The following is a 26,044-nucleotide window of genomic DNA, read 5'->3' on the forward strand; positions in this document are numbered from 1 at the left end:
ATAAAAAGATGTGTGTTATGTTTTAATTTGTACATGTCACACTATCCACACCAGTATTTCTTAAAGCGGCACACTGGTGTGCCACGAGGCAGTCGAAGGCATGCCGCAGAGAACAAAATAATTAAAAATGGCTGCCCTTAAAGGGGCAGGCTACTCCCCCCCCCCACTAACTTTCCTCTCAGCCCCTTTCCCCTGAACCTTCTCCCCCCTCCCCCAACAAAAAATCTTTGGTGTTCCTCATTAAAAAAAATTATCGTTTGGTGTTCCATGCAATCTGCTTTATTTTTATGAGAACATAGGGCAAAAAACCAAAATCCTTCAGTTTTGTTATGCTCTGTGTGATGAATTTGGGGATATCTTTATAAAGCAAAGTTACTCACCTTGGTGCAGTAACTATTGTTCTTTGAGATGGCCCCATAGGTGCTCCACAATAGGTGCTGGGCTCATCCCAGCACCGCAGATCAGAGACTCTTCAGTAGCAGTACTCGGCCAGACCGCACATGTGCGGCAGCGTCTCATGGCGTTCGTGCTCTTTTCTGTGCTCGCGTAGTCCGGCCCCTGTCAGTTCCTCGAGGCCGCCTCGGAATCTGTAAACAGGAGAAAGGGAGAGAGACTCCAAAGCAGGGAGGAGAGAGGGTAGTGGAGTACCTACGGGGACCATCTTAAAGAACGACAGTTACTGCACCGAGGTGAGTAACTTCACTTTCTTCTTCAAGTGGAGTCTCCATGGGTGCTCCACAATAAGTGACTGAGCAGCAGTACCCTCATAAGCCGGAAGATGGGATACAGAGTCCCTGTTTGTCCGCTGATGAGTACCACTGATGCCACTGCAGTGTCTGAGAGCCATTTTTGTTGGACTGTGTAGTGTTTAACAAAGGTATCATGTAAAGACCAAGTGGCTGCCCTGCAAATGTCTTTCAGAGAAACACCCTTGAGGAAAGCTGTTGATGCTGCCATTGCTCATATAGAATGTTCTCGGGGTTGCACTGGAAGCGGTAAACCCTTGGTGGCATAAGACTGTGTTATGCACGTGGTTATGAATTTAGAAATACGCTGGGATAATAAAGGTTGCCCCTCAGATTTGTCAGCTAGAGAGACGATTAGGCAGTCAGTTTTCCTAAAACATCACATGCAGTCTATATAAAAGGCGAGGGATCTACGAATGTCCAGTGTATGGAGAGTCATTTCACATGATGAGGAGTGAGGCTTAGGGTAAAAGGACGGCAGGATAATAGGTTCGTTGATGTGGAAGGACGAACAAAATTTTGGTATAACTGCTGGCTGAGGCCTTAGGACTACCCCATTTTTACTGAAGATAGTGTACGGAGGTGTTGCCATTAGTGCTGATAGCTTGCTGACTCTGTGTGCTGATGTAACTGTGAGAAGGAAGGCTAATTTCATGGTTAAGGTGCGCAAAGGTATAGTTACTAATGGTTCGAATGGCGATGTGGTTAAGGCACTCAGAACAACATCCAAGTTCCATACTGAGGGAATGGGTTTACGAGGGGGACTTATGTTCAAAAGGCCTTTCATGAATCTCTTGGCAGTTGGTAGGCGAAAAGGGAGGTGCCCTCGATAGGCTGTCAAAAGGCCGAAATTGCCGCTAAATGAACTCAGAGAAGCTGATGCTAGGTCTGTGTGTTTTAGGTGTAGCAGGTAGTCGAGGACATGGTGAAGTGGAGCAGTTGCTGCATGGCACACCAGGAGGTGAATGTGCGCCATTTTGAGAGGTAAATATTTCTGGTTGTCTGCCCTCTACTGTGAATGAGTATGTTTTGAACCTGAGTAGAACAAAGGGATTTAGCAGGATTCAGTCAACTAGGAGTCATGCCATGAGTCGCAAGATATATATTTGTGGATGTCAGTGTCCCTTGATTCTGAGTGAGGAGGTTCGGCAGGGTTGGCAATTAAAATGGTCTGCATGGTCACATGCACCAAAAGAAGGGGAACCAGTGAGGATGAGCCCGTGCTGATGCTATTAATATGACTGTGGGGCCATCCGTTTTGATCTTCTGCAGAAATGTGGGAATGAGAACTGTAGATGAAAAGGCATAGAGGAGAGGTCTGCTCCAGTTGAGGAGAAAAGCGTCACCGAAGGAGCCCAGTCCGGCTCTGGAACAGTACTTCTGGCATTTGCTGTGGACGCGTGGCAAAAAGGTCTATTAGGGGAGTGCCCCACCATTGGAATAGAATATGGAGGACTCCATCGTGCAATTCCCACTCATGCTCCGGCGCAAAATTTCTGCTAAGGAAGTCTGCACAAATGTTTGTGATGTCAGGCAAGTAAGAGGCCACTGGTGTTATGCCGTGACGAATGCACCCGTTCCAAAAATGGATCGCTTCCGTGCAGAGGGAGCGGGAGCGAGCTCCACCTTGGTGATTCACATAATACATTGAAGCGACGTTGTCTGTGAGGATCCTCACAGTGGTATTGCGGATGTGACTGAGGAAAGATCTGCAGGCATTGAAGATTTCCTGAAGTTCCAGGAGATTTATATGGAGTCGTGTCTTGGAAAGTGACCAGCGGCCTTGGATTGAAATTTTGTCCATCTGCGCTCTCCAGCCCAGAAGGGAGGCATCCGTGGTTATGTGACGGGAGGGTGGTTGTGCGTGAAAAGGCACGCCAGCAAGAAGGTTCACACGGTTTGTCCACCACTGGAGTGACTGGATAACAGACGGTGGAGAGGTCACTGACCTGTAGAGGTCGTGCTTCATGTGATGGTATATGGTCGCCAGCCAATACTGAAGGCTGCGAAAATGTAGTCTGGTGTGACCACATAAGTTGTAGCCACCAAGTGACCCATGAGTTTTAGACAGGTAAGTATCTGGATGGACAACCTGTCTCGAACAACTGCTATGAGGTTTTAAATGGTCTGGAACCTCTGGACGGTGCTCTTGCGGTGATTGAGTCTATACGGTCATTGATGAATTCTAACTCGAGTCATTTGAAAAAAATGGACTTTTGGATGTTGAGGAGTAGCCCAAGGGCATGGAAAGTTCTCATAATGGCCTTGAGCATACTGAGAACATCGGTGCAAGAACGACCTTTGAGTAGGCAGTCGTCTAAATAGGGGAATATGATCACCCCCTCTCAGCAGAGGAGTGCTGCTACTATCTGACCAGACCTGACACTTGCCCAGGGACCCTGTCCTCCCCAGGTGGGTGCCCTATCGCCTAGGCCACACAGGAACCCGCCCCACCACCATCTTACCGCTGGGAGGCCCTTTATACTGCCTACCCCAGGGCCAACCGGTCGTTCACCTGACCCGACCCGACACTTACCCGGGGGGAGGCGGGACTTGAACCCTGCCACTACTGCCAGGATTTTTGAGAATACCCAGGGAGTGGTGGAAAGGCCAAAGGGGAGGATTGGAAGTGATTTGTTCCGACTATGAACCAAAAGAATTGTCTGTGTGCCGGGTGGATTGTGATGTGAAAATGTATGTCCTGGAGGTCGAGGGCCGCAAACCAGTCGTCTCAATCTAACGCAAGTATTATCGCAGCAAGGGTCACAGTTTTGAAACGCTGTTTCCATAAGAACTTGATCAAGATCTTGAGATTTAATATTGGTTGCCATCCACCCGACTTCTTCTGAGTGAGAAAATAACAGGAGTAGAATCCCCTGCTTATAAATTGTGCTGGGACTGATTCTATCGCACCAATGGAGAGGAGGTGGTCGACTTCGGTGCATAACAGGGTTTTGTGAGATGGGTCCCTGAAGAGGGACAGGGCGGGTGGCGAGGTGGAGGGGATGGAGTATCCTGATAGGACTATTTCTAACAACCATTTGTCGGTGGTGATTGAGGTCTATTGGTGGTAAAAGGGCCTCCGTCGGTGGTGATATTGGTGACAGTGGTGACTTTTGCCAATATTTCTGTTTGTCTGTGTACCCTTGACTGAGGTGTCAAACCTGCTGTTTGGCATTCAGTGGGGTCTGGGAGCGATTCCCCTCGTTTCGACACCTCTGTGGTCTTTTCCAAGGGCCCTTTGTTGGTTCTGCCATTGGTGTCGGACGTAAGGATAGTCATAGCGTCACTGGTATGGACAATAATGTCAACGCATGTATGGAGGGGTATAAATACCCAACGTCCAAAGTGTTGTGCGAGAGTCCTTGGACGAGTGTAGCACCATATCAGTCTTTTCAGAAAACAGCTTGTCTCTGTCGAAGGGCAAATCCTGGACTTTAGTCTGGAGAGCTTTGGGAACTGCAGCTGACTGGAGATAAGATGCTTGTTGCATCACCACTGCTGTAGTGGTGGATCTTCCTGCCGTGTCTGCCATGTCCATAGCTATTTGTAGGGCAGTTCTAGCTGATGTACAGCATTCCTGGACGACTGATCTCAGTATGGGTCGCTTTGCTTCCAGTAAATGGTCTAGCAAGGGTGTAAGTTTTGTGAAGTTATCAAAGATATGGTTAGAAAGGTGTGCTGTGTAGTTGGCTATATGGAGTATGAACATCGCAGATGTATACACCTTCCTACCGAGTAAGTCTAGTCATTTTGTGTCTTTATCGGTGGTATTTCTATATTGTGGAAGTTTTGATCTTTGGTGTGCTGTATCCACCACTAAGGAATTCGGTTGGGGATGGGTAAAAAGGAACTCCATCCCCTTAGGTGGCACAAAATATTTCCTGTCTGCTTTTTGCTAGTCGGTGGTGCAGAGGCCAGGGTCTGCCATATCTCTTCAGCAACCTCAAGTATAGCCTCATCAAGCTGTATGGCTATTTTTGCTCTGTGTTGAGGGTGGAAGTTTTTGAGGCAGTGATGTTGCTTCTCCTTTATTTCATCTAGGTGGATTCCCTGGCTTATGGCTACCCTCTTGAAGAGCTCCTAGAATTGATAAAGGTCATCAAGTGGGGAGCTGCCTCCTGGGATTCCAGCCTCATTCAGGGACGAAGAGGAGCAGTCCATGGGGGAAACCTCATGCAGTCGGTCTTCCATGGTGGAAAGCTGTGTGTTGTCAGGTTCCAATGGTTGACGTTGAGGAGATAGGTGTTGGCCCATTGGAGTGGGAGGGGCCGGAGTTGGGGACTGTCTGCTTGATATGCAGTCTCAGTATGACCTTCCACGAGACCTAGACCTGTAATAGTATGAGTGTCAACTGGGCGAGTATCGGTGGTAGTGGTCGTCACAATAGTAAAGTCTTTCAAGTGACGACTGTGGATCAGAATAAATGTATCGGGGTTGTTCCCAATTAGATGAATGGACTGAGCGGGGTGAATGAGAGCAAGCATACGAGGCTCTAGAAGAGGTTGGAGACACAGAATAGTGACTGTGGTGACAATGATGCTGATGACTTGTGGCAGCTGCTAAGAATGGTGAAGGTAGCCTTTGCCTTAAGAGAGTGCGGAGATTGGTGCCGGCGCACATCATGGAGTGTGGGGGACCACGGTGCCGGAGGAGACGGTGACAGTGCCGGTGAAAAAAAATCAACGACCAGGAATGTGAATGGCTTCGGTGTCGATGAGGACTTGGTGCGGTGCTGGCTGCGTTGGTGCCGCCCGCATGCAGAGTCGGTGCCGTATCGTGCACTGAAGCCATGGTCGGGACTGATGGTGAGGTCGGGGCTGCTGGTGCTGATGATGCTCTCAGCGTGGATTCCATCAGTGCTGAGCACGCGGCTGGTGCCGATGCGGTTTTCACCGGTTTCTTTCTTTCTGGTACTGCGGGAGCCTTTGGGTGCAGTTTTGAAGTGCTGGACGTCCCAGGCTTATCTCCCGAACTGACTCCGCTCTGTGAGGTAACAGGCAGAGATCTTGTAGGTGATGCCTTGTGCCTCTTAGATATCATTGTGGTAGGGGAAGAAGCCCTACGCTTCTGAAGCTGCCCTGAGGAGACTACGCTTACAGAGGTTTCTGGTTGAAGCGCTTTGTCAAACAAAATCATGCGGCGCCTCATCTCTCTGTCCCATCTGGCCCTCAGTCAGTTTTATGCAATGTAAGCATTTTTGAGGGACATGGGTCTCTCCCAGACAGTGAATTCAGGAGGAATGGCCATCTGAGGCAGGCATTGCCTCTCAGCAAGTGTCGCATTTTTTAAAACCCAAGGAGGATGTCATTTCTTCAAAATATTAAACTGGGTTTTTTTTTGGGGGGGGGGGGGGGGTTAAAAACTAAGAAGCCAACTAGTCAGGCTTTTTAAACTATGTACACTACTAACTACAGGAAATTTAAGGGAAGATATAAAAACGGGATTAAAACTAGGTTATCAACAGGGAAAAAAACCCTCTCTCTCTCTCTTTTTTTTTTTTTAAACTAGGGGGATAACAAGAGGGATATTCGGGAGTGAGGGAGAAGAAACTAGAAAGAGAACAAGCTCACGCAGAAGTAAGAGGAAGAAGGTTGAGGAGACCAGTTCACTCCGTCTGCAGCCTGAAGCGGTTGAGAGGACCTGGCGGGGGCTGGACCACGCAAGCACAGAAAAGAGCGTGAACACCACGAGATGCTGCCGCGCATGCGTAGTCCGACCGAGTACTGCTACTGAAGAGTCTCCGATCTGCGGCGCCAGGGCAAGCCCAGCACCTACTGTGGAGAACCCACGAGGACTTCACTCAAAGAGGAACTTCAGAATTCTGGCTGATATTATGAGACTGTACTATGAAAAATACTGTATTGTAAGTGCCTATATGTGGACCTCCCACTGCTGACAGGACCTGTAGCCGGTACATATCAAACACATACAATGGAAGATGCTTTGGAGTCAACAGCCTTGTTTATATGCAGACATCTGGAAACAACAACTACAGGTTTAGAAAATCACTTCAGTGGACTCCTCTGAGGGGAGGGAGGGGGTAAAAGCAGTGGAAATTTAACAGGAGCAGAACAGGGGCAGTGTGGGAATTTAAATTCCTATCTTTGCTAGACACTAAAAATCATGGACTGAACTGACACACTGATTACAGCTATCCACATAACTCCCTCCCTCTGCTTACCACCTCCACCCCTTTCTTTTCCTCCTTATCACTGGAAGGGTGTTAGCAGGCCACTTTCACCATGAAAGGACCCTTGAAATACATGTTAACTACTTATGCTAAAACATCTATGATTTGTTCTGCCTTGGATCTACCTGTGACACTGAATTAAGTTTAGAGCACTGTGTATGCTTGTCTCTCTCTCTCCAACAGAAGTTGGCCCAGTAACAGGTATTACCTCAGCCACTTGCTATCTCAGGAGTTTAAATAAGGAAAGACATAGGAACTGCAACCCGGACAGAAAGTAGAAGCTCAAGGCAGAATAGAACAAGTTCACTTAGTATGCAACACCAGCCTCAAGAAGAACGGGTCTCCCTGCTCTCTGCACCCAAAAGGAACCAAGGACTACGAGCTAGGATCAGAGTACCATTAGTAGTCCAAAGAATATCTGAAAATGGTAAGGAAACAAAGACAGGAATGCACATTTAAGATGTTTGTTTTGTATAATCTTTACTCTCCTGTGCTTTGTAGTAAAACAGTAAAACGGTTATACTGTGGAAGTTGTGTATTGACTGTTTCAGAATGATTGCATGCCCCCGCCAACCAGAAACTTCAGATGTTTGGGATTGTTCTGTAGAAGGTTGTACTCAATTAACTGAAATATCACAGGGGAACGGGGTCAGTCCCTGGGCCTACAGTAGGTGAGCTAAGGAGTTCCACTTCTAAGGAGGGGCAGTAAAATCAGTGCTTAAGAAATGTGCCAGAAAGACACAGGGACAAGTCAGTACTGTGTTGAAAACACCAGGTTATCCACAGCAGGAAAGGAGTCCCTTCACATTAGTGCTACTAGATGGCAGACAGAGGACAGCTGTGCAGCCTGTGAAATCCACTCTCTCTCCATAACAATGAAACTAACGGGAAAGTGTTACGGTGGTGGTACATACATGCCTACTACATCTAAATAGAGAAATTCAGAACCTGGGGTAGCTGTAAGCTGAAGAAAGATTTCACCAATGACAAAGCCTGCATTTTGAAGGCAAATTTTTCATAATCAATAAGACATATATACATCTATAGCCATCTTAATAAAGATGGTTACACTTTGGATCTTTTAATCTCCATAAATAATGAAACTTAAAAAAAAAACCAATGCCCTGCAGTAGAGACTTATTCCTCCCTGTGTTCATTTTGCATACCATCTCTCACACATTTAGGTTCTCACCACCTTATCTTGATATCTGGAATCCTCAATATTTAGGGGGTGGACAGACTGACTTCTCCTTACCTTGGTGAAACACTGCCATATACTAAGACCCAGCTAAATTATCAGCTGAAAAGACTGATGTTTTTCCTCCCATTTATTCTCATTGGTGGTAGATTTAAAAGAAGCAGATTTACACAGATGTAAGGGTACAACTCAATAAAAAGCTGGTAAGAAATTTTAAAAGATTGTGTGTCAGTAATTTTTTTTTTTTTTTAAAAAGAGCCCATAGAGAGGAACTTTTAAATATAGTCATGTGCACACCCTTCCACTTCCTTCCTTCTGTGGTGATATACTCCTTGCAGGAAATGTAATCAATGTGAAGAAACAGAATTTGACTTTGTGCTAACCTCCCACTGTCAGCTGCGCAACCAGCCACTGGCTGTTCTTGTCTGGAATAATTTTGTGGATAGAAAAGATTACAAAGCAAAGTGTTTGCAGGTCCTGTAATACTGATGCTGCTGTCCTGGCAGCAGAAGGCAGTGCAAAAACTACTTCCAGCACTGGTTACTAGGCAACCATGATAGCAGCCTGTAGATTCACTCCTTGCTCTGTTCTATTCAGATAGAAGAGATGCAATAAGATGATTAGTGCTGTGAACACATTGTGCTTCTAATTCTTATATGTATTGTTACTGCGTTGTGGGAAATATGTTTTGAAGGATTTGTTGTTATTACAACTGATCCTGTCCTCTGAAAGACCAATATGCCAAATAGTGATCAGATGAAGAAACTACATTGATGACACCACATTAGGGATGTAAAAATGTATTTAAAAAGGTAAGTGTAACCGCTAACAATCCTAGCCGTAACATGCTGTGGGCTCTGCAGTACAAATAAATAAATAAGCAAGCAAGATTTATACTGCAGCAAAGCCACTTCCCTAGGAGCAGGGCTGGCAGAGCCTGCCAGCTCCTCTCCTGTAGAGTAGGCTGAACTGCCAGCCCCACTCCCAGGAAGCCGGTGTTACCTGTGGCAGGGTTGGGGTTGGGTCTCCCACAGACAGGGGCTGCTCCCAGCTGGCGGGAGCAGCCCCAGTCTGCAGTGAGTCCCACCGGACTGGAGCAGCCCCCTACCCAGGGAAGGCAGGAAAATGCTCCGACCCCTATCAGTTACCATGAAGTGAACTGAGGCAGCCACCTCAGGTGCCAGACTGTGTGCGTGCGTTGAGGGGGGAGGGGGCACTACTAGGATCCAGAGTGTAGAAAATTGTGTCTGCTGCTCGTGCATATGTATTCTCTCTGCTCTAGATGCACAGACATGGTGGAGGGAATAGAACAAGAAAAAGGAAGAATTGAGACCTTTCAAAGTTTTGGCGCAAGCGAGGGGAAATGGGGGTGTCATTTGAGCTCCCTGCCTCAGGTGCCAAAATGTTGTGGGCTGGCCCTGTCAAAGGAATAATTTTCAAGTCAATGTACTGCTTAAGACAAGGCTGAATTTTCTGTATCTTACTATTTCTTCATTCAGTTGTGTGCTTTAGTGCTATTATTTTACATATTTCTACTGATTTTTCTTGAATACTGGAGATTCCTTATGATGAACTCAACTTGTATATGTTCTTATATACCATTGTGGCCCCTTTCAAAGCCACTCCTTGGGCAATCTAGGTGGAGCCACCGACCCCAGCCACTTTCTGGCTGACCCTTGAGGCTTCGAACCAGGATGTTGCAAATGCATTAATGACACAGGCCCAAGAGGGTTTGGAACGCTCTCCTTCCAGAGACTGGGACATGTTTACCAAGACAGAGCCAGCTTTTCCAAAATTTGTTTTCCCTTAGGGGTATGAAGCACTGAGGAGGGTGGATTAGGGTTGCCAGACGGTTTAACCAAAAATACCAAATACCCTCCCCCAAAAAGGGGGGGCGGGGGAGGATTTTGTTGAGGGGGCGGGACCAAAGTTGTTGCGGGGGGGGGGGGGGGGGGGGGAGGAAGAGACCCAGAGAGTTAAGCAAAAAAATTTTTTAAATTAAAGAAACAGCATGACCCCTTTAAGAACAGGAGGCGCTGGGCTCTGCCTCTCAACAGGCTGCCAGCAGCTAGTGGCCATCTTGCCACCCTCCCTGCTCTGGGCCAGACAGCTCCCCTGCAGAACCAAGTAAGTGGCGTTGGGGGAGTAGAATGGGAGGGGGGAAGGAAGAGAGGGGCTGAGCCCGATTGCTGACTGCGTGTAGGGTTGCCAGGTGTCCAGTATTGACCTGGATAGTCTGGTATTTTCGCCCCCAGCCCCGGAAAAAAAAATCAGAAAGTACAGGTCATTTTAAATGTACGGTATTTTCTGAATTTTTTTTTACTGGACAGGAGCCAAAAATGCCAGACTGTCCAGGTCAATACCTGACACCTGGCAACCCTAGGTTGGGTTAACAAGAAGCTGGGAGAAACAGCCCAGTCCCGCTTTTTTTCCTTCTAAAATATGCCCAATTAATTGGGAGCTGCGCTTGGGCTTCATTTTTAAACCTAGGTACTCTGGGAATCCACAAATATGTTGGACCCACGAAAAATTAATCCAATCCTCTTTGTTACAAGGAAAGAGTCCTGCTTCAGGGTAGGAGACTGATGACACCTTGAGCCCTGCAGCCAGGCTGAGCGCTCCTCTGGCACTTGTGGGGCCTCTGTTGCTTGCAGCTTCAGGGCCAAAACTCTTTCTCCCTTCCCTCTCTACTCCAGGCTTGTGGGCCTAGGGTTAGAGAAGCCGGCTTTCCCATGCCACACTCCTGCTTGCAGAGTAACTGTCTGTCCTGCCATTTGCAGCCCTAGGCCTGCAAGAGCTCTCAGTCCCCTACTGCAGCAGGTGGGGCTGCAGGTGGGATCTAGGCACCAGGCTCACTATAGCCCAAGGTTTACTATTGCAAAGCGTGTTACAGAAAGAGGGTGCTATATGTTAATGGAAAATATACACAGTTTTGAAGTACATTTGCCATATCTTGGAATCAAGTTACAAACTGTCTCACATTTAATACTCACATTTGTTCATACAGATATACAATAGGACAGTAAATATATAGTAAACATTTCTATGCTCACCACTTGCTGTATCAAGATTGAATTTTCATGCCATTGCTAAATTGATTTGCCTCAATTCTCTGCTTAAGTCTGACTTTTCCCAGAAGCCAAGAGTCTTGTCCTAGCAAGGAAACACTCAACTAAGAGGTACAAGCATCCCAGACTAATGAATGAGAATTGCACTCAGACACACACAAAATTTTCAGGTAAGAAATAATGCCTTCTATCTCCCTTATATAGCAATCAAAATAAAAACTGCTAGTGCTGTTTGTCAAGCAATCAAAAATATAGGCTGGTGGCTACTGCATTACATCTTCAGGATCCTGTAAGCACAAATGGTAAGTGAAGGGCCTCAGATCTACTTCTCATTGGTCTGTGAAAAACTGGAGTGCTGCTTGCAAGCAGCACCCATACATATATGAAAAACAGAAACCCATATGACAAGAAATGTAGATGTCTTATGTAAAAACTAGGAATGAGAAGGTTTTACTGGTTAACTGGTGAGGCTTCCCATTTAAGGTTAACTGGTGGGGCTGAAGCAGCTCCCTGGCCTGCCACAGGCAGGGAGCGGGTTGCTCTTGCCTCACAGAGGGCCTGCTGCAGATAAGCCCTGCCCACGCTGCTGCCAGCAGTAGGCCCAGGTGTCCCTCAAGCAGGGGCTGCTTCAGTGTCTTGAAACTGGACTAAGAGAATAAGCTCATTTCATACAGGCCACCAGACAGATTATCACATTATATTGCACAGTGTTTTGATAATAACTGGTCTGAACTGATCTGAGTAGGAGTTATATCAGTGATCTACAGGTGAAATATTCTAGAAAAATCTATTCTTCATAGCAACATTATGATTAATATGTTCGTTATCTCAATTCCTATGAAGGAAGACTGAAAGAATTGGGCTTGTTTAGTTTGGAAAGAAGACCGGGGGAGGGGGGGGGGGGGGACATGATAGCGGTTTTCAGGTATCTAAAAGGGTGTCACATGGAGGAGGGAGAAAAACTGTTCTCCTTGGCCTCTGAGGATAGGACAAGCAACAATGGGATTAAACTGCAGTAAGGAAGGCTTAGGCTGGACATAAGGAAAAACTTCCTACCTGTCAGGGTGATTAAACACTGGAATAAGTTGCCTAGGGAGGTTGTGGAATCTCCGTCTCTGGAGATATTTGAGAGCAGGTTAGATAGACATCTGTCAGGGATGGTCTAAACCAGTGGTCCCCAATATGGTGCCCCAGGCACATGGCGCACGGCGAGTGCCGGTCCTGGGAGCGCCGCGGATTGGCCGCCCGCATGCACTCTGGGCGCTTGGCCGGGGGGGGGGGCCCTGGGCCCAGGCGTGCAAGTGTCCCTGCCCCCTGGTGCCCAGCAGGCGAACAGCCACGCCCCCGGTGCCTGGCAACCCCAAATGGTTGGGGACCACTGGTCTAAACAGTACTGGGTCATGCCGTGAGGGCAGGAGATTGGACTCGATGACCTCTCGAGCAGGGCTTTGGAGCGGAGCCCGGAGCTGGAGCGTTGGCAGCTTGGCGTTTTGACGGGGCACGATGCGGTTCGTCATTTAGTTGTCAGCACAGCTGAGGCCGGGCGAGAAGAGCTCAAGAAAGCTTTAGAGCAAAAATTGTGCTACCTGAAATGGATGAGGCAACCCGTGGAAACAGAAATTTCTTTGCAATCAATGCTCAGTACTACAAAGAAGGAAAAGATAAAACTGTGGTAAAAACCTTGGACATAATTGACACTGAAGGGCGTCACAATTCTTCCTACGTGAAAAGTCAAGTAAAAGCTATTTTAGAAAAATTTGGGATCAGGGACATGCAAGTGCTGAGCATCTGCGTCGACAATGCAGCAAACATGACATGTGCCGTCAAAAATTTCAGCGAGGACAATGAAACCATTTCTATCTCTGAGAACAGGGATGTGGACAGAACTGAAGCTATTTGATTGCTCCAAATCCCTGCTCTCGAGGTCCCTTCCAGTTCTAGTATTCTATGATTCTAACAGAAATGAGTCAGAGGTTAAAACACTGGATTTGAAATTTGAAGGAGTCACTCCTTGTAGGGATGTTAAATATCGGTTAATTGAATAGTCGAGTACCCCCATTAATTCTTATCGATTACTGACTATTCAATAGCCCTGGGTGTGGGTCCAGCAGATAATGCACTCCGGCCTCACTCCCAAGGAGCCCCCTGCCACTCCACGCTGCTGCCTCTGTATCAGAGGCAGCAACGCGGAGTGCCAGGTGGGAGCTGGTCCACAAGGGGAGCCAGTTTAAATACCAGCTCTCCTCATGGACCGACTACCTGCTGCCCTGTGCTACTTACTCTGATAAAGGAGGTAGCAGCACGGGGTACCAGCAGCCCCTGTCTGGGGGGAAGAGGGGAGGGGAGAGGGTGTCTGAGTTCTCAGACCTGGCGCAAGCTGGAACTGAGCTGGACTGCCTGCCCGCCCACCTACCTCCTAATACACTTTAAATGAAGAGCCAAAGTGGGGGTAGGTCCTGGATCCATCACAAGCCAGAATTCAGGTGGGCTGCTGGCCAGCCTGCTTAAAAAAAAAATGGAATGCGTGTAATCTATAACATTAACCTATAAGCTTGGATAATCGACTACACTACTACATCCCTAACTCCTCGTAGGTTTAAATCTTCTTTGTTTTGACTGTCACAAGAATTTTGGCACCAAAGTGCCTAAATCCACTTTGAAAATGAGATTTAGGCACCTAAATAAGTTAGGTATTGCAGCATTCAGCACAGCATGCCTAAGTATCTTTAACAATCTAGGTCAACAGGTGCTTAAATTAAGTGCTTAGATCACTCCCATGTTGTAAGACGAATAAAGGGTGGGAGGTGGAATTCACCATAAAACCATCTCTTGGGCGGTGTTCTCAGCCTGTTTATTATCACTGCGGGCCACAGGCTGAGAATCATAGCACTTTTTACCCTTCCCCCGCCAATACTGCTCGCAGTCCCCTATGTCCAGTGCCCCTGCCCACAGCAAGGCCAGGAGCAAAATGCATGCCATGGTGTGGCAGTCAGCACCTGAGAGGAACATAAGAATGGCCATACTGGTTCAGACCAATGGTATCCTGTCTGCCGACAGTGGCCAATCTCGGGTGTAAATGTATGAGAAGGGGGACAGGAGTGACACCACACATAAAACATGAGGGTGCTGCTACAAGGTGTGGGTGGAGCAGAGGCGGGAAAAAGGGGAGTGGAGACCTGGGGTAAGGGGTGGAGTGAAGCCTGAAGCAGGATCCGGGGTGTGTGCGTGTGTCAAGCACCTCCTCCCCCCTCTCCCCCGGCCGAAAGTGAAATCATCATATAAATCATGCCAATAAAAAAAATGAATGGTATACTATTAACATACAATTTTAGTCAGCTCATCTAAAAAAATATATTGGAATTGGACAAACTTCAGAAAGGACAGCAAAAATGATTGGGGTATGGAATATCTTCCACATGAGGGGAGAGGAATAAGACTGGAAATTTTAGCTTGGAATAGGGACTATGAAGGGGAGATAGGATTGAGGTCTATAAAATCAGGATCAGTGTAGAAAAAAAGTGAGTAAGGAAGTTATTTTCTTACACAAGAAATAGGGTCCCCAAATGAAATAGGTAGCAGGTTAAAAGAAACAAAAGAGGCTGTCAGAGGCTGGAAATGGGTGTCAGGGGATGGATCACCTGTTCTGTTCATTTCCTCTGAGGCAACTGGCACAGGCCCATGTTGAAAGATAGGATACTAGGCTAGAAGGATCTATATAGTCTGATCCAGTATGGCTGTTCTTATGTATTTTAAGAGGAGAATGTATTTATATCCTAGACACGCTACCATGCAGTATTTTTATTCACACCTGCTACACAAAATAACTGGTAATGAGACTAGATGTCCCTGGAAATGGGAGGGAAGCATGTGCTTGTGAATACCATTTATAAAATATATGTCAGTAACTGTTCACTACTTAAGTCAACAAATTATTGTAATGAAACCTTCATTCAAGTGGTCAATGAACTCAGCATTTTGGTATATGATGCACACAACATATGTATTCAGTTAGGGATAGAATTTAGAGTTCCATCAATACTTCGCTGAAGTTAGAGAGTATTTAATCTGTTTGTTACCAAGTCACTGAAATAGTAATTTAGATTCCTATAGTAACCAAGTCATTTTTGTTTGATGGTTCATGAATTGGGAATCTTAGTATCTGAGATTCATCTGAGATCTGTTCATTCTGGACATCTGAGATTCAGGGAACAATAATTTCTCTCTCACTCTCAGTGGTATCATGTGCCGAAAGTGTCCGTCTGCTATGTACATTGGACAAACATCTCAGACACTTCGCCAAAGGATTAATGCCCACAAAACAGTTATCAGACAAGATCACAAAGAAAAAACAGTTTCTTGCCATTTTAACCAGAAAGGACACTCTCTCAATGACTTAACCACCTGCATTCTGCTACAAAGACCTTTTACATCTGCACTTGAAAGGGAATCCTCTGAACTGTCATTCATGTTAAAATTCGACACTCTCCAAAAAGGAATGAACAAACACTTGAACTATCTTACCCATTATCAAGATAGCTTCCCCAATTATCACCTCTAATACCATTAACTCACAAACATCCCCACTCTCCCCACCTCTAATATCAATTCACAGACACTTACCTTCCTTCCTTCCCCCCCGCCCCCCGCATCCCCCTCCTGTTCTGAAATGTGATTTGTCCTTTTCATATGTGTTCATTTTTTTAATTGTATCCTTTGGTATATATGGTTGTGACTATTTTCTTCCACTATTTGATCTGAGGAAGTGGGTCTGGCCCACGAAAGCTCATCATCTAATAAACCATCTTGTTAGTCTTTAAAGTGCTACATTGTCCTGCATTTTGCTTCAGTGGTAACTTTGTGAGAAAAAGGATCACTGGAAGCAAAGGAAAGAAATCTTACACGAATATCCACTATATGTTATTACACAGACTATAGCGATCAAGAGGGTAAGATAATAATATCTATTGGTGAGGGAGGTTTCAAGCTACACAGAGTATTTCATCAGGTCAGCTCTGTGTAGGTTAAAAGTGTGTCTCTCTCACCCTAACTGGACTTCATTCAATAAAAGATATGACCTCTCCCACCTTGTCTGTCTCTAGTATCCTGGAACTGACACTACTTCTACTACAATATTGCATTGTTCATATTATGACTTTTCAATGGAAATAGGAATTCAGTTTCTGATATTAAAAATCTGCCACAAGACTTTTCTCTTTAAAACAGTAAATTAAAATTAGGGATATAATAGTGTAATCGATTAACTGAGTAACAAAAGCTTAGAGGTTAATGCTATATACTACATGCATTTCCCTCCCACACCCCTGCCAATAAATTTTTTAAGCAGGCTGGCCAGCATCCTGGCTCAGTACTAGCTTGCGCCAGGCCCAGGATCTACACCCACTGCAACTGAATTTAAAATGTATAAGGAGCCAGGTGGGCAGGCAGCCTGACTCAGTTCCGGCTCATGCCAGGTCCAGGAGCTCAGCCCCACCCTACATAGGGGCTGCCACCAACCTGCGCTGCTGCCTCTGTATCAGAGACAGCAGCGTGGGGTGTCAGGTACCTGGTTCACAAAGGGAGCTGGTTTTTAAACCGGCTCCCCTCACGGATCAGCTCCCGCCTGGCTCCGCAAGTTGCAGTGTGGACAGAGCCGGCCCAAGGTATGGGCCAGCTGGGCTACTGCCTGGGGCACCCCATTGTGGGGGGCACCACACGGGCCTGCCGGGCCAGGTGGGGGCGGCACTGCGCATGCTCCACGCGCCCAGGGGAGGGGCCGCGTATGCATCGCACTCTCAGAGGTGGCACCGCACTCCCAGGATGCGTGAATGGCTCGGGCCGGCCCTGAGTGTGGAGTGTCAGGGAGCTCCTTGGGAGTGGGGCTGGAGCCCACTGGCTGTTGGCTCTACCTCTGGGGACTATAGAATAACTGAGCAACCGATAAGAATTAATGAGATTACTCAATCAATTAACTGATCTTTAACATCCCTAGGAAAAATATCTGTTAAATTAACTCCTTTTATGAAAGAAAACAGGAAACTGAAATGTCCTCTAATGACAACTCAAGGGTTAACACCACCAGCTAACAAGAACATTCCAATTCCAGTATAAATGAAAAATCTTAAACCTGAAGGCAGTCTTAGGAAAAATTCAGTACAGCATCTTTAACCTTCAAATACACTATCTCACAGCACATTTGTATCTTTTTTTAAAATGGGTATTATACTTCTTTCCATTCTGCAAGTATAATACAATTTTAATTATGAACAATTATGATGTAACCATCAATTCATTTGATAAGGGCACATTTTCAAGAACTACTTTATCTTTTATTACTTCTATACTCATTTACCATTCCAAACAAAACGAACTTTTTGGGAGGTAAGGACAAAACTTCCCTGACACCTGCCCACTACAACAGAAGAACCAAAACACTCACGGCATATCTGGGAAATTGTCATTTGCCCTGATCAGATTGCTTTACAAGAAGCAACATTTCTTTTTCATACATTTATTTTTGCTTTGGCATACATGTGCTCAGATTGTTCTCTGGAAGCCAAAACAACGTACTGCCAAAATAAGAATTCTTGCCACACCTGGAATGAACAAGACTGGAGAAGATAAGCTGTCTCTCTTATGCAAAGCAAATGTTAGTTATAGCAGGTATTTTATTAGTAAACTAATAATAAGTTGGAAGATTCAAGTTAAACTCAGACAAAAAGTTTAGAACCTATTTAGGTTCCTTAAATATTAGTGATTCATGACAAAAGAATCAACTGTTAAGTGAACTGAAAAAAGAATTTTACCTATCCAGGCCTTATTTTCATTTTATTTTTAAGCCATATATTTGGAAAAAAAACACTACAGTAATTTTGAGGGAGGGAAATACATTACAATAATGTATAGATCAGCCATTAAGAATCTCTCTCTTTGCATAACCTACAGCACAGGGACAGCTTATGGCAACTTTGCATTGGACTGATTATAGAGTAAAATATATATAAATATAATTGTCCCATTTTATTTACCATAGAAGAAATGTTTTGAAATTTTTTGTTTGAAGAAAATCAAATTTCCAATGTATTTTTCTAAGGATTATGGTGACTAGATCCCCACACAAATACCATGCCGTAAACACATACACAAGTACATACGGAAAGTAGTCTTCTAATTTATTAGGGTTATGATTAAAAAAATCTGGAATACTGGAATTGTGAAAACAAACTTAGAAACAGCAACAATTTTCCATTTATGTCAACCATGAAGGAGGAATCAGACTATTTTCAAAAAGAAAAGAAACAACTGTAATTCAGTCTTAAGATAAAATAGTCAATAATTGCACTACTTGAGCTTCAATGACCAAGCTCCTGAAGAATAGCTGACATACTCCAGCTACTCCATAATTATTTGTATTGGATAACTTTTAACAAACACGTTAGTAACTTTATTTTGAAGGAGGATCCATCACATAGTGTATGTAGTCCCCCCCCGCTTACAGATTCATGCTTAAGTCTGCAAAAAGATGAGTACCTTCTGTTTCCATTGACTAATGGGAAATGAATGGACTCAACATTATGCAGGATTTGACGCATAAAAAGATTTTTATGGGATATGAAATTAGATGACTTGTATACTACCCATATATCTTACCTGATAGGGCTGAAAGGCACTATCTTCCGTTACAAAATCCAGTTGTTTGTCCACAAGAAATTCTACTGCAGTGATTGAACTGTACACACTTTTTCCAACCAAGGGCTTGAATGTCTGAAAAATAAAATCAACGAAACTAAGCATTTCAAAAAACCAAGATAAGGTTTGGCTCCTCTTTTCCCCAGTGCTCCAGCAAATAAAGTCATGTGTGTTATTTATCAATGTTTCATTGAACAGGAATTCTTTCTTTAATCAAAAACCAAGTCAACGCTTAATTATCTCGTTCATTCAGAATAACCAGTCATTTAAGATAGAACCTGAATGTATTTTGCTTACTTGTTTGTGCTGTCATAGAAAACAGAGTGAGAATACAGAACTGCATATAAGTAAGTTTTTCTTGTCCACGTGGTTGTTGAGCAAAATTGTGTTTACCTCAGAAGCTCAATGTTGCATTTCAGAGCACAGGATTGTACCCTGGCCACAGAGCTGCATACCAGGTCCCTTCTTTCAGCCTGCAGATCAGGCTTGCACAGAAATATCTGCTTAAGACAGCATAGTGGTAGACAATGCAGGCAAGTGACTGCACTCAATCTCTGCTGAATTCTCTTCCACTGAACAGCTACCTTACTGCTCCCTCACCAGCAATCAATCAGACCCAGCTGCTCCAACAAAGAAGCTTCATACAGGGCAGCTTTTAAACTTAAAGTGACACACACTTCTCTCCTTGGAGGGCTTCTTCCACACTTAAAGACATAACTATTAACGTATGCACATTGACACAGAGAATGATGTGCTTGTTCCAAGTGAAAAACCTACTGCCCACTTAGGGTTGCCAGGTGTCCAGTATTCAACCAGACAGTCCGTTTTTTGCACCCTCTGTCCAGTAAAAAAATTCAGAAAATACCGGACGTGTGCAATGTGTATTTTCTGCTTTTCCAGCTAGGTGCCCGACAAAAGCCTGGCAGGGGTGGAGAGAGTGGCTGGGGAGGCGGGGCCACAATCGGCACTGGGAGCCCTCTGCTCAGCTAGTTGCATGCGGAAGCTGGGCTGGAGGAGGCGGGGGGGTGGCTGGGGAGGCAGGGCCGCGATCAGGCTGGGAGGTTACATCTCCCTAGCCACTCCCCCCAGCCCTGCCAGCAATCAGCGCTGGGAGGTTCATGTAGTCAAAATATATGATGTAGACTATGGATTGTTTATAATAAAGTTCCCATTCAGTGTTAAGCATAGTTGTGGGGTTTTATTTTGGGGGGGAGGGGGACAGACAAATTTTTAGCATGTGTTCGGTATTTTTGGGAAACCATCTGGCAACCCTATGCCCACTCTGGCCCCAAAATGCTTTTAGACACTCCCATTTAGTGCAGGGAGGAGAATCTTACAGATAATCAGTGGGAAGAAAATATATTGGATAAATAAGGTTCCCCTTGAACAGTCACTATCACTGATCATGGTGGAGTTTCCTGGAGCGGAGAAAGTGTGTCAGCAGGACTGGACAGGAGTGTACCCAACAGAAGGGGTTAAATGAGAGATTAGTGAGAGGAAATCCTGGAAAAGTGAGGATAGAGGAGGGAGGTATGATGAAGTTGTGAAAAAGTTCAGTATTAGAAAGATGAAGTGATTAAGAGACTTCAAAGAAGATAAGAAAGGGGACTTTGTCTTTCCTGAAAGTGAATAGTGCAACAAAAACAGGGAAAGAGAGCAGATGAAGAAAACTGTACAAGAAAAAAAAAATCAGGAATGAGGGAATACAAGCAATGAAAGGAAAATACATCAAAAGAGACAGCGTAAGGTATGAGAAAACAGCAGGAAAATAGAAAATATACTTACACTGAAAACATATAATTAAATGTAGGAATAAGGGGAAATACCACCTATGAAAGAGAATATGAGTGCAAGAAAGGGTGAATAGATAGCTAAAATAATGATCTTGGGACTATAACACAGAATTTTACTTCAACCACCTGAACAGTTTAGCAATCATAATCTACACTGAAGCGTTAAATATGTAACAAGAAAAACAGAACTATCATTTCGGTAGCACCACTCCATTAAAACATCCAGTATCTCACCAACCAGTCAAGAGCATCTCCGTTATGAATCACTGTTTCACAACATGACACACTGAATCTATCCTTCCAACTCCCCCCTTGTTTCAGTTTGAGTACAAATCAGAAATTTCACACTTGGTTTATTTCTCTAAGTCCAAATAAGAACATAACATGAAATCATCCTAAACAGAGACTTATTTCTTCTTGAGAAAACATACATTATATTACTAACTTCTCTAAAATAATAGAAATTAAAATAAAAACCTACCCTCCTAAACACTTCCTATTAGAGCTGTTTTATGGGACATAATGAAGTCTAACTACACGCACCTAAACGTCAAAATTAACTTAACTTTTACTATTTGCAAATTAAAAATACATCATCAGAGATTACTATTTGTTTTATTAGGGTGTTGTCCTGATACTGGTATCAGTAAAAAAAAATAGTGACGCTTAACAGATCTGGCAATTATATAGCAAGTGAGGAGACATATTCCCAGATATATCTATTATTTTATTTGGGAGTGGGGATGGTGGGGAGGGGGCTACTTTCTCTATATTTACCATTCAGATTTAGAATGTTATGCTGTTGGGTTTTGTATTTTCTATTATGGTTCCTGAGAAGTAAAAAACTTGCTAGCCTATCAGTAGTCTCAAAAGTATAATAATAGAAGACCTGTGTCACCTTATAGACTAACAGATTTATGGGAGCATAAGCGTTCATGGGCAAAGACTCACTTCATCAGATGCATGTGAAATGGGACTTTGCCCATGAAAGCTTATGCTCCAATAAATCTGTTAGTCTATAAGGTGACACAGGATTTTTTGTTGTTTATGCAGATTTAGACTAACACGGCTACCCCTCTGATAAAAGTATCCTATGACTATTATATTATTTGAGGGAGGGGAACAGAGGATGGGAAGGGGAAGAGGGAAAGAGAGAGAAAGGAAAGAATGTGCAGAAATGTTGGTCGATCATGGATTCCCCGTGGTTACTAACTATGTAACTTCCAATACTTCACTGAATTCCTTTCCTTAAGTTGTTTACATATAGCTGGCCTTGAATAATTAGTTTTTTGAGTCAGTAAAGAAAGGAGCTGAAATCCTGTAAACTGGGATAAAGCATGTGTGCTAAAATACATAATATAGCAATTCTGAGAGTTGAATTTTTCCTATTTACTGATCAGCATCTGCATATTTACATATATTCTAGTTCCTCTTCAAACTGACTTACCGGTAGTTGTATTACCTTAAATTTTTTCAAGCCAACAAAAATTATTCTGCCTACATATATCTGCACAGACTGTAACTGAAAAAAAAAATTCTCTATCTGGAATGTGGCTTAATATTTATCTTTACATAGTAAGTTATGTATAAAATACCAATTTATCTGATTGCAGGTATTATATGAACTGATCCCAAATCATGCATCTACAAATGCGATTCTCTCCTCAGAAAAGTAATTTAATACCTACTGATTCAGTTTCTCAACCTCTTAATAAGCTAGTCCAGACAGTCTGGGGATACAAGTCCTCCTATAAGCAGACAGACAGAAAATAAACCAAACTGTGCAATGCCTCATATCCTTATAACAGGGGTGGCTGGCCAGCTGAATGTGCTTAGTTTGAAATTTCTCAAGCAGTAATGGAAAACATTCTTATATAAAACATCTATAAAGAGAAGTCAGAATGCTTGGAAAAACAGTTTGGATTCCATCAGCTTAGTGAGACATCCAGAACACCAGCGAGACTTGTGAACTGAAATATAGTAAGGGATTTGGAAAGCAAAACTAAGTAAAAACACTGCCATTCTTCAACTATTCCTTTTATTTGCCAGTCCATATAATAGGGAGTCCAGTAAGCAGTATCCCACTCCACAGAAGACATCAATAGAGTTTAAAAAAAAAAAAAGACTGATCCTCTGAGGCATGTAGGACTTATCAGAGATTAACAATGCCTTATATTATATAATATATAGTATATATACACAAGGAGGTCCAAGTGATCTCTTTACAAGGCTGTAGAGAAAAAGCATCTTTACAAAGCACAGAGTAAGACTCTTGAGACACATGTTGTGCACTGGAAATGGGAAAAACTGAACATCTTCAGCCTGCAATCAATCCGTCCTTTACACTGGCAACAACACATAGCTTTCCCTTTTTATTTCTTACTGCCATGTGGTTTCTAGGACTTAAAACCCTAAAATCCTTGAATAAGCAAAGCACTTGAGCACATTCTTAAATCAATGTTCATTTAAAAAAAGCACATAAGCACACAATTAACTTGAAGCAACGCAGGACTTATTGTGTTTCCAATCTTGTTTATTTGCATTGCATTGCGATCCAATGCTTGGTCAAAAGAAGTTCCATTCTTACAATGCTTTAGTTTATTACCAATATCATTAATACATCATAGATGCATGGTATAGATATTGTGCCTACACTGACTTGTTCATTTGTTGTATCATCAGATGATAAACACAGCTTTTACCAGTGCATGCAGGAAAGTACCCTCCCAAAGGGGCCATCTAGTATAGCCCTCAGTCTGACACCACCATGCCACTTTCAGGATTTTGTGACCCTGATGCAGAAATTGGCTGGATTAACATTTTTAAAATTACTCTAATTGCCTAACAGAGGTTCTCAAACTTTTTAATATTGTGGATCTTGAGGACACCCTCCCTTCATCTCTACAATCACAAACTGCCTCTCCCATTTTGCACAGCACCATTTTAACAACTATATATCTTAAATAAAGTAGTACTATCAAGAAAGTGTATTTTTAACTATTTAATCCAATTAAGCAGCTGAAAGCAAGATTCATCACTACCATGTGACCAATCAGCATTCTGAAGACCATCAGCAAGAGGGCACCAATGAGATCTATGGACCTCAAACTTGAGAGCTAATGCCCACATTTATAATGCATTTACATTATAAAAGTAATTACACTGACTAATTTTCATTGCAAGGAATACTTAAATTACAGCCAAATAAATAATTGTATGGCTAGCTTATTTGGGTGTTCAACTATTTAAAATGAATTAGTATTATTACAACTTGTTTGGGGGGGTATAGAAAGCAAATAACGTAAAGATCCACTCTCCCACACTAAGGTCATTTAGGTATTGCTCTGCTATGCAGAATATTGGCCTTTTTAAAACACCCATCTGCTTAGTAAACATTTATACCACTGTATCCATTAAAAGACATTAAAATTCAAGTTAAAAAATTAACTGAAAGTAGTGATGTTAATGTTCACCAGCTCATGATTGCTTTATCACAAAAACCAAAACAAATAAAAAAAGCCAACAAAAAAAATACAAAAATCAGAAAACTTCATACCACAATGGTTGAAAAGATACATATGAAAAGTAGTAAACTTATTTTTCCAGATATTTTCTACTCAATCTATTTAATCTATGGTAACAAAAACCCTGGCATGTTTTCATGAAGCTGCTTAATCATTAAACTTCAAAGCAGGTTTTTTTTTCCCAATAGCTGTTTGTTGCTATGATTTGTACTCAAAAATAATTTTATCAAGTGGCAAAAAATAAGATAAATAAAATGGGATTTGAAATACAAATTCAATTCTTTTAACTTCTTTACTACAAAAAATAACTCCCTTTTTGTACTTCCTGTGAGAGCACTAATCATTTTCCAATTTGAAAAAACACAAATTTAGGACACATCCCAGCTTATCAACTTTGGTCAAAGGGTTCTGAGAGTAAAGTTTAAGGACTGGTAACACTGGCTAAAATTAGAACCTAAAATTATTGGTATCTCTGGGGTAAAATTAACCAGAGTTTCTAATTATTTTAGGCCAAACTTGTAGGAAATATTTAATATATCAGGCTGAGATATATACAAATTTATTCAACTTATTTAAATTTGATTCTACCATAGTATGCCAGTTCTACAGTACTAAAGGACCAGAATCTACAAAAAGATTTTACATTTAAGCAACTGCACCAATCTTGTAAGCCAAAGGATTTTTAAGCATTTCACATACAAAAGATGACTCATACTTTTATAATCAACTAAATACACTGACATATAAAATGTACTTTAGTATTTACTACATACATTAGATAAATTTTCTTCTATGAACAATGCTAATATGCCCTTCAAAAACAAAATGCAGGGTACATCTAAAATCATTAATATGCAACATATACCTGCTTTTAATTGGTAAACCATGTACTAAGTCATCAAAAGCATAATCACGTGTGACTGTGCACCATCTTCATAGATGAAAACAATAAATTATATATGTATTTATTGTCACCAGATTTAAAGTATTTGCTTTATTTAAATATTCTGTCTTTTCCAGTGATTATTAGTAAATATTTTACGGGTCTAAGTGCACTGGAATGTAAAGAAATGTCAATAGAATACCATGCATAAGTAATTCAAGATCAGGAAGTTCTATCGTTCTGCTAGGTATTTCTACAGCCTTAAGGAGCTGCCATCTGAGGAAAGTCACTGTGGAATACAATTCTGGCCAGAAAACAGTCTTTAATTCAATACTACAGCAGGACACTGAGTTATGGTAACATAAAATTTGTTTTTAATAGTCAATATTCGGAGTTGAAAAAGAATATCTAATTACTAGTTTAAAATGGCACAAACATGTATTCACTAGCACATGACATACTGAATCAAACTAAAATAAGTCCCCAATACTGTATGGATGTCTGTCTTTCTATTATGGCCTACCACTAGGAAGGAAAAATGCATTAGAACAACTGTATCCTGTTTGGAGTTCCATGCTGCACTACATTCCATTCACATGAGAAAAAGCAGACCAGATGAGCCTTCCCTGAAAGGCATTTTTTAAATAAATCAGCCACAGTACTTACAACACAATACAGCTGCTCAGCACACACCATGTTGAAAACATGCCATTTAAAATGTAACAGGAAATACATATGTCGTTTACATTATTTTCCCCATGATTTTTTAATTTAAGGCTGTAATCAATCCTTTTAAGTATTTTTAGAAAACGACTTGCATAAAATTCGTTTTTGTTGACACATCGTGTCTCAAAGAGGTTTGCAAACAAACATTAATATTAATACCTTAATATGTTACTGTGAAAGTTTTACTTAATATAATATTATTTGCCTGTAATCTAACATAACAATCA

At 42.9% G+C, this 26,044-nt stretch overlaps 1 protein-coding gene across 7 annotated transcripts in view; it reads right to left on the minus strand.

Annotated features, from left to right (window-relative positions):
- JMJD1C (jumonji domain containing 1C) overlaps positions 1-26,044 on the minus strand; it is a 375,768-nt gene that overhangs the window by 109,135 nt on the left and 240,589 nt on the right. For 6 of the 7 annotated variants that reach the window (XM_075934893.1, XM_075934894.1, XM_075934898.1 and 3 more), the window contains one exon: positions 18,853-18,966. In XM_075934893.1, the coding sequence (XP_075791008.1) occupies positions 18,853-18,966 (114 nt within the window). Of the gene's footprint in view, positions 1-380; positions 588-18,852; positions 18,967-26,044 lie in introns of all 7 variants that reach the window. The other variant, XM_075934896.1, reaches the window with a different exon arrangement.

The sequence above is a fragment of the Pelodiscus sinensis genome, chromosome 8 (assembly GCF_049634645.1).
Source record: "Pelodiscus sinensis isolate JC-2024 chromosome 8, ASM4963464v1, whole genome shotgun sequence".
Classification (NCBI taxonomy): Eukaryota; Metazoa; Chordata; order Testudines; family Trionychidae; genus Pelodiscus; species Pelodiscus sinensis.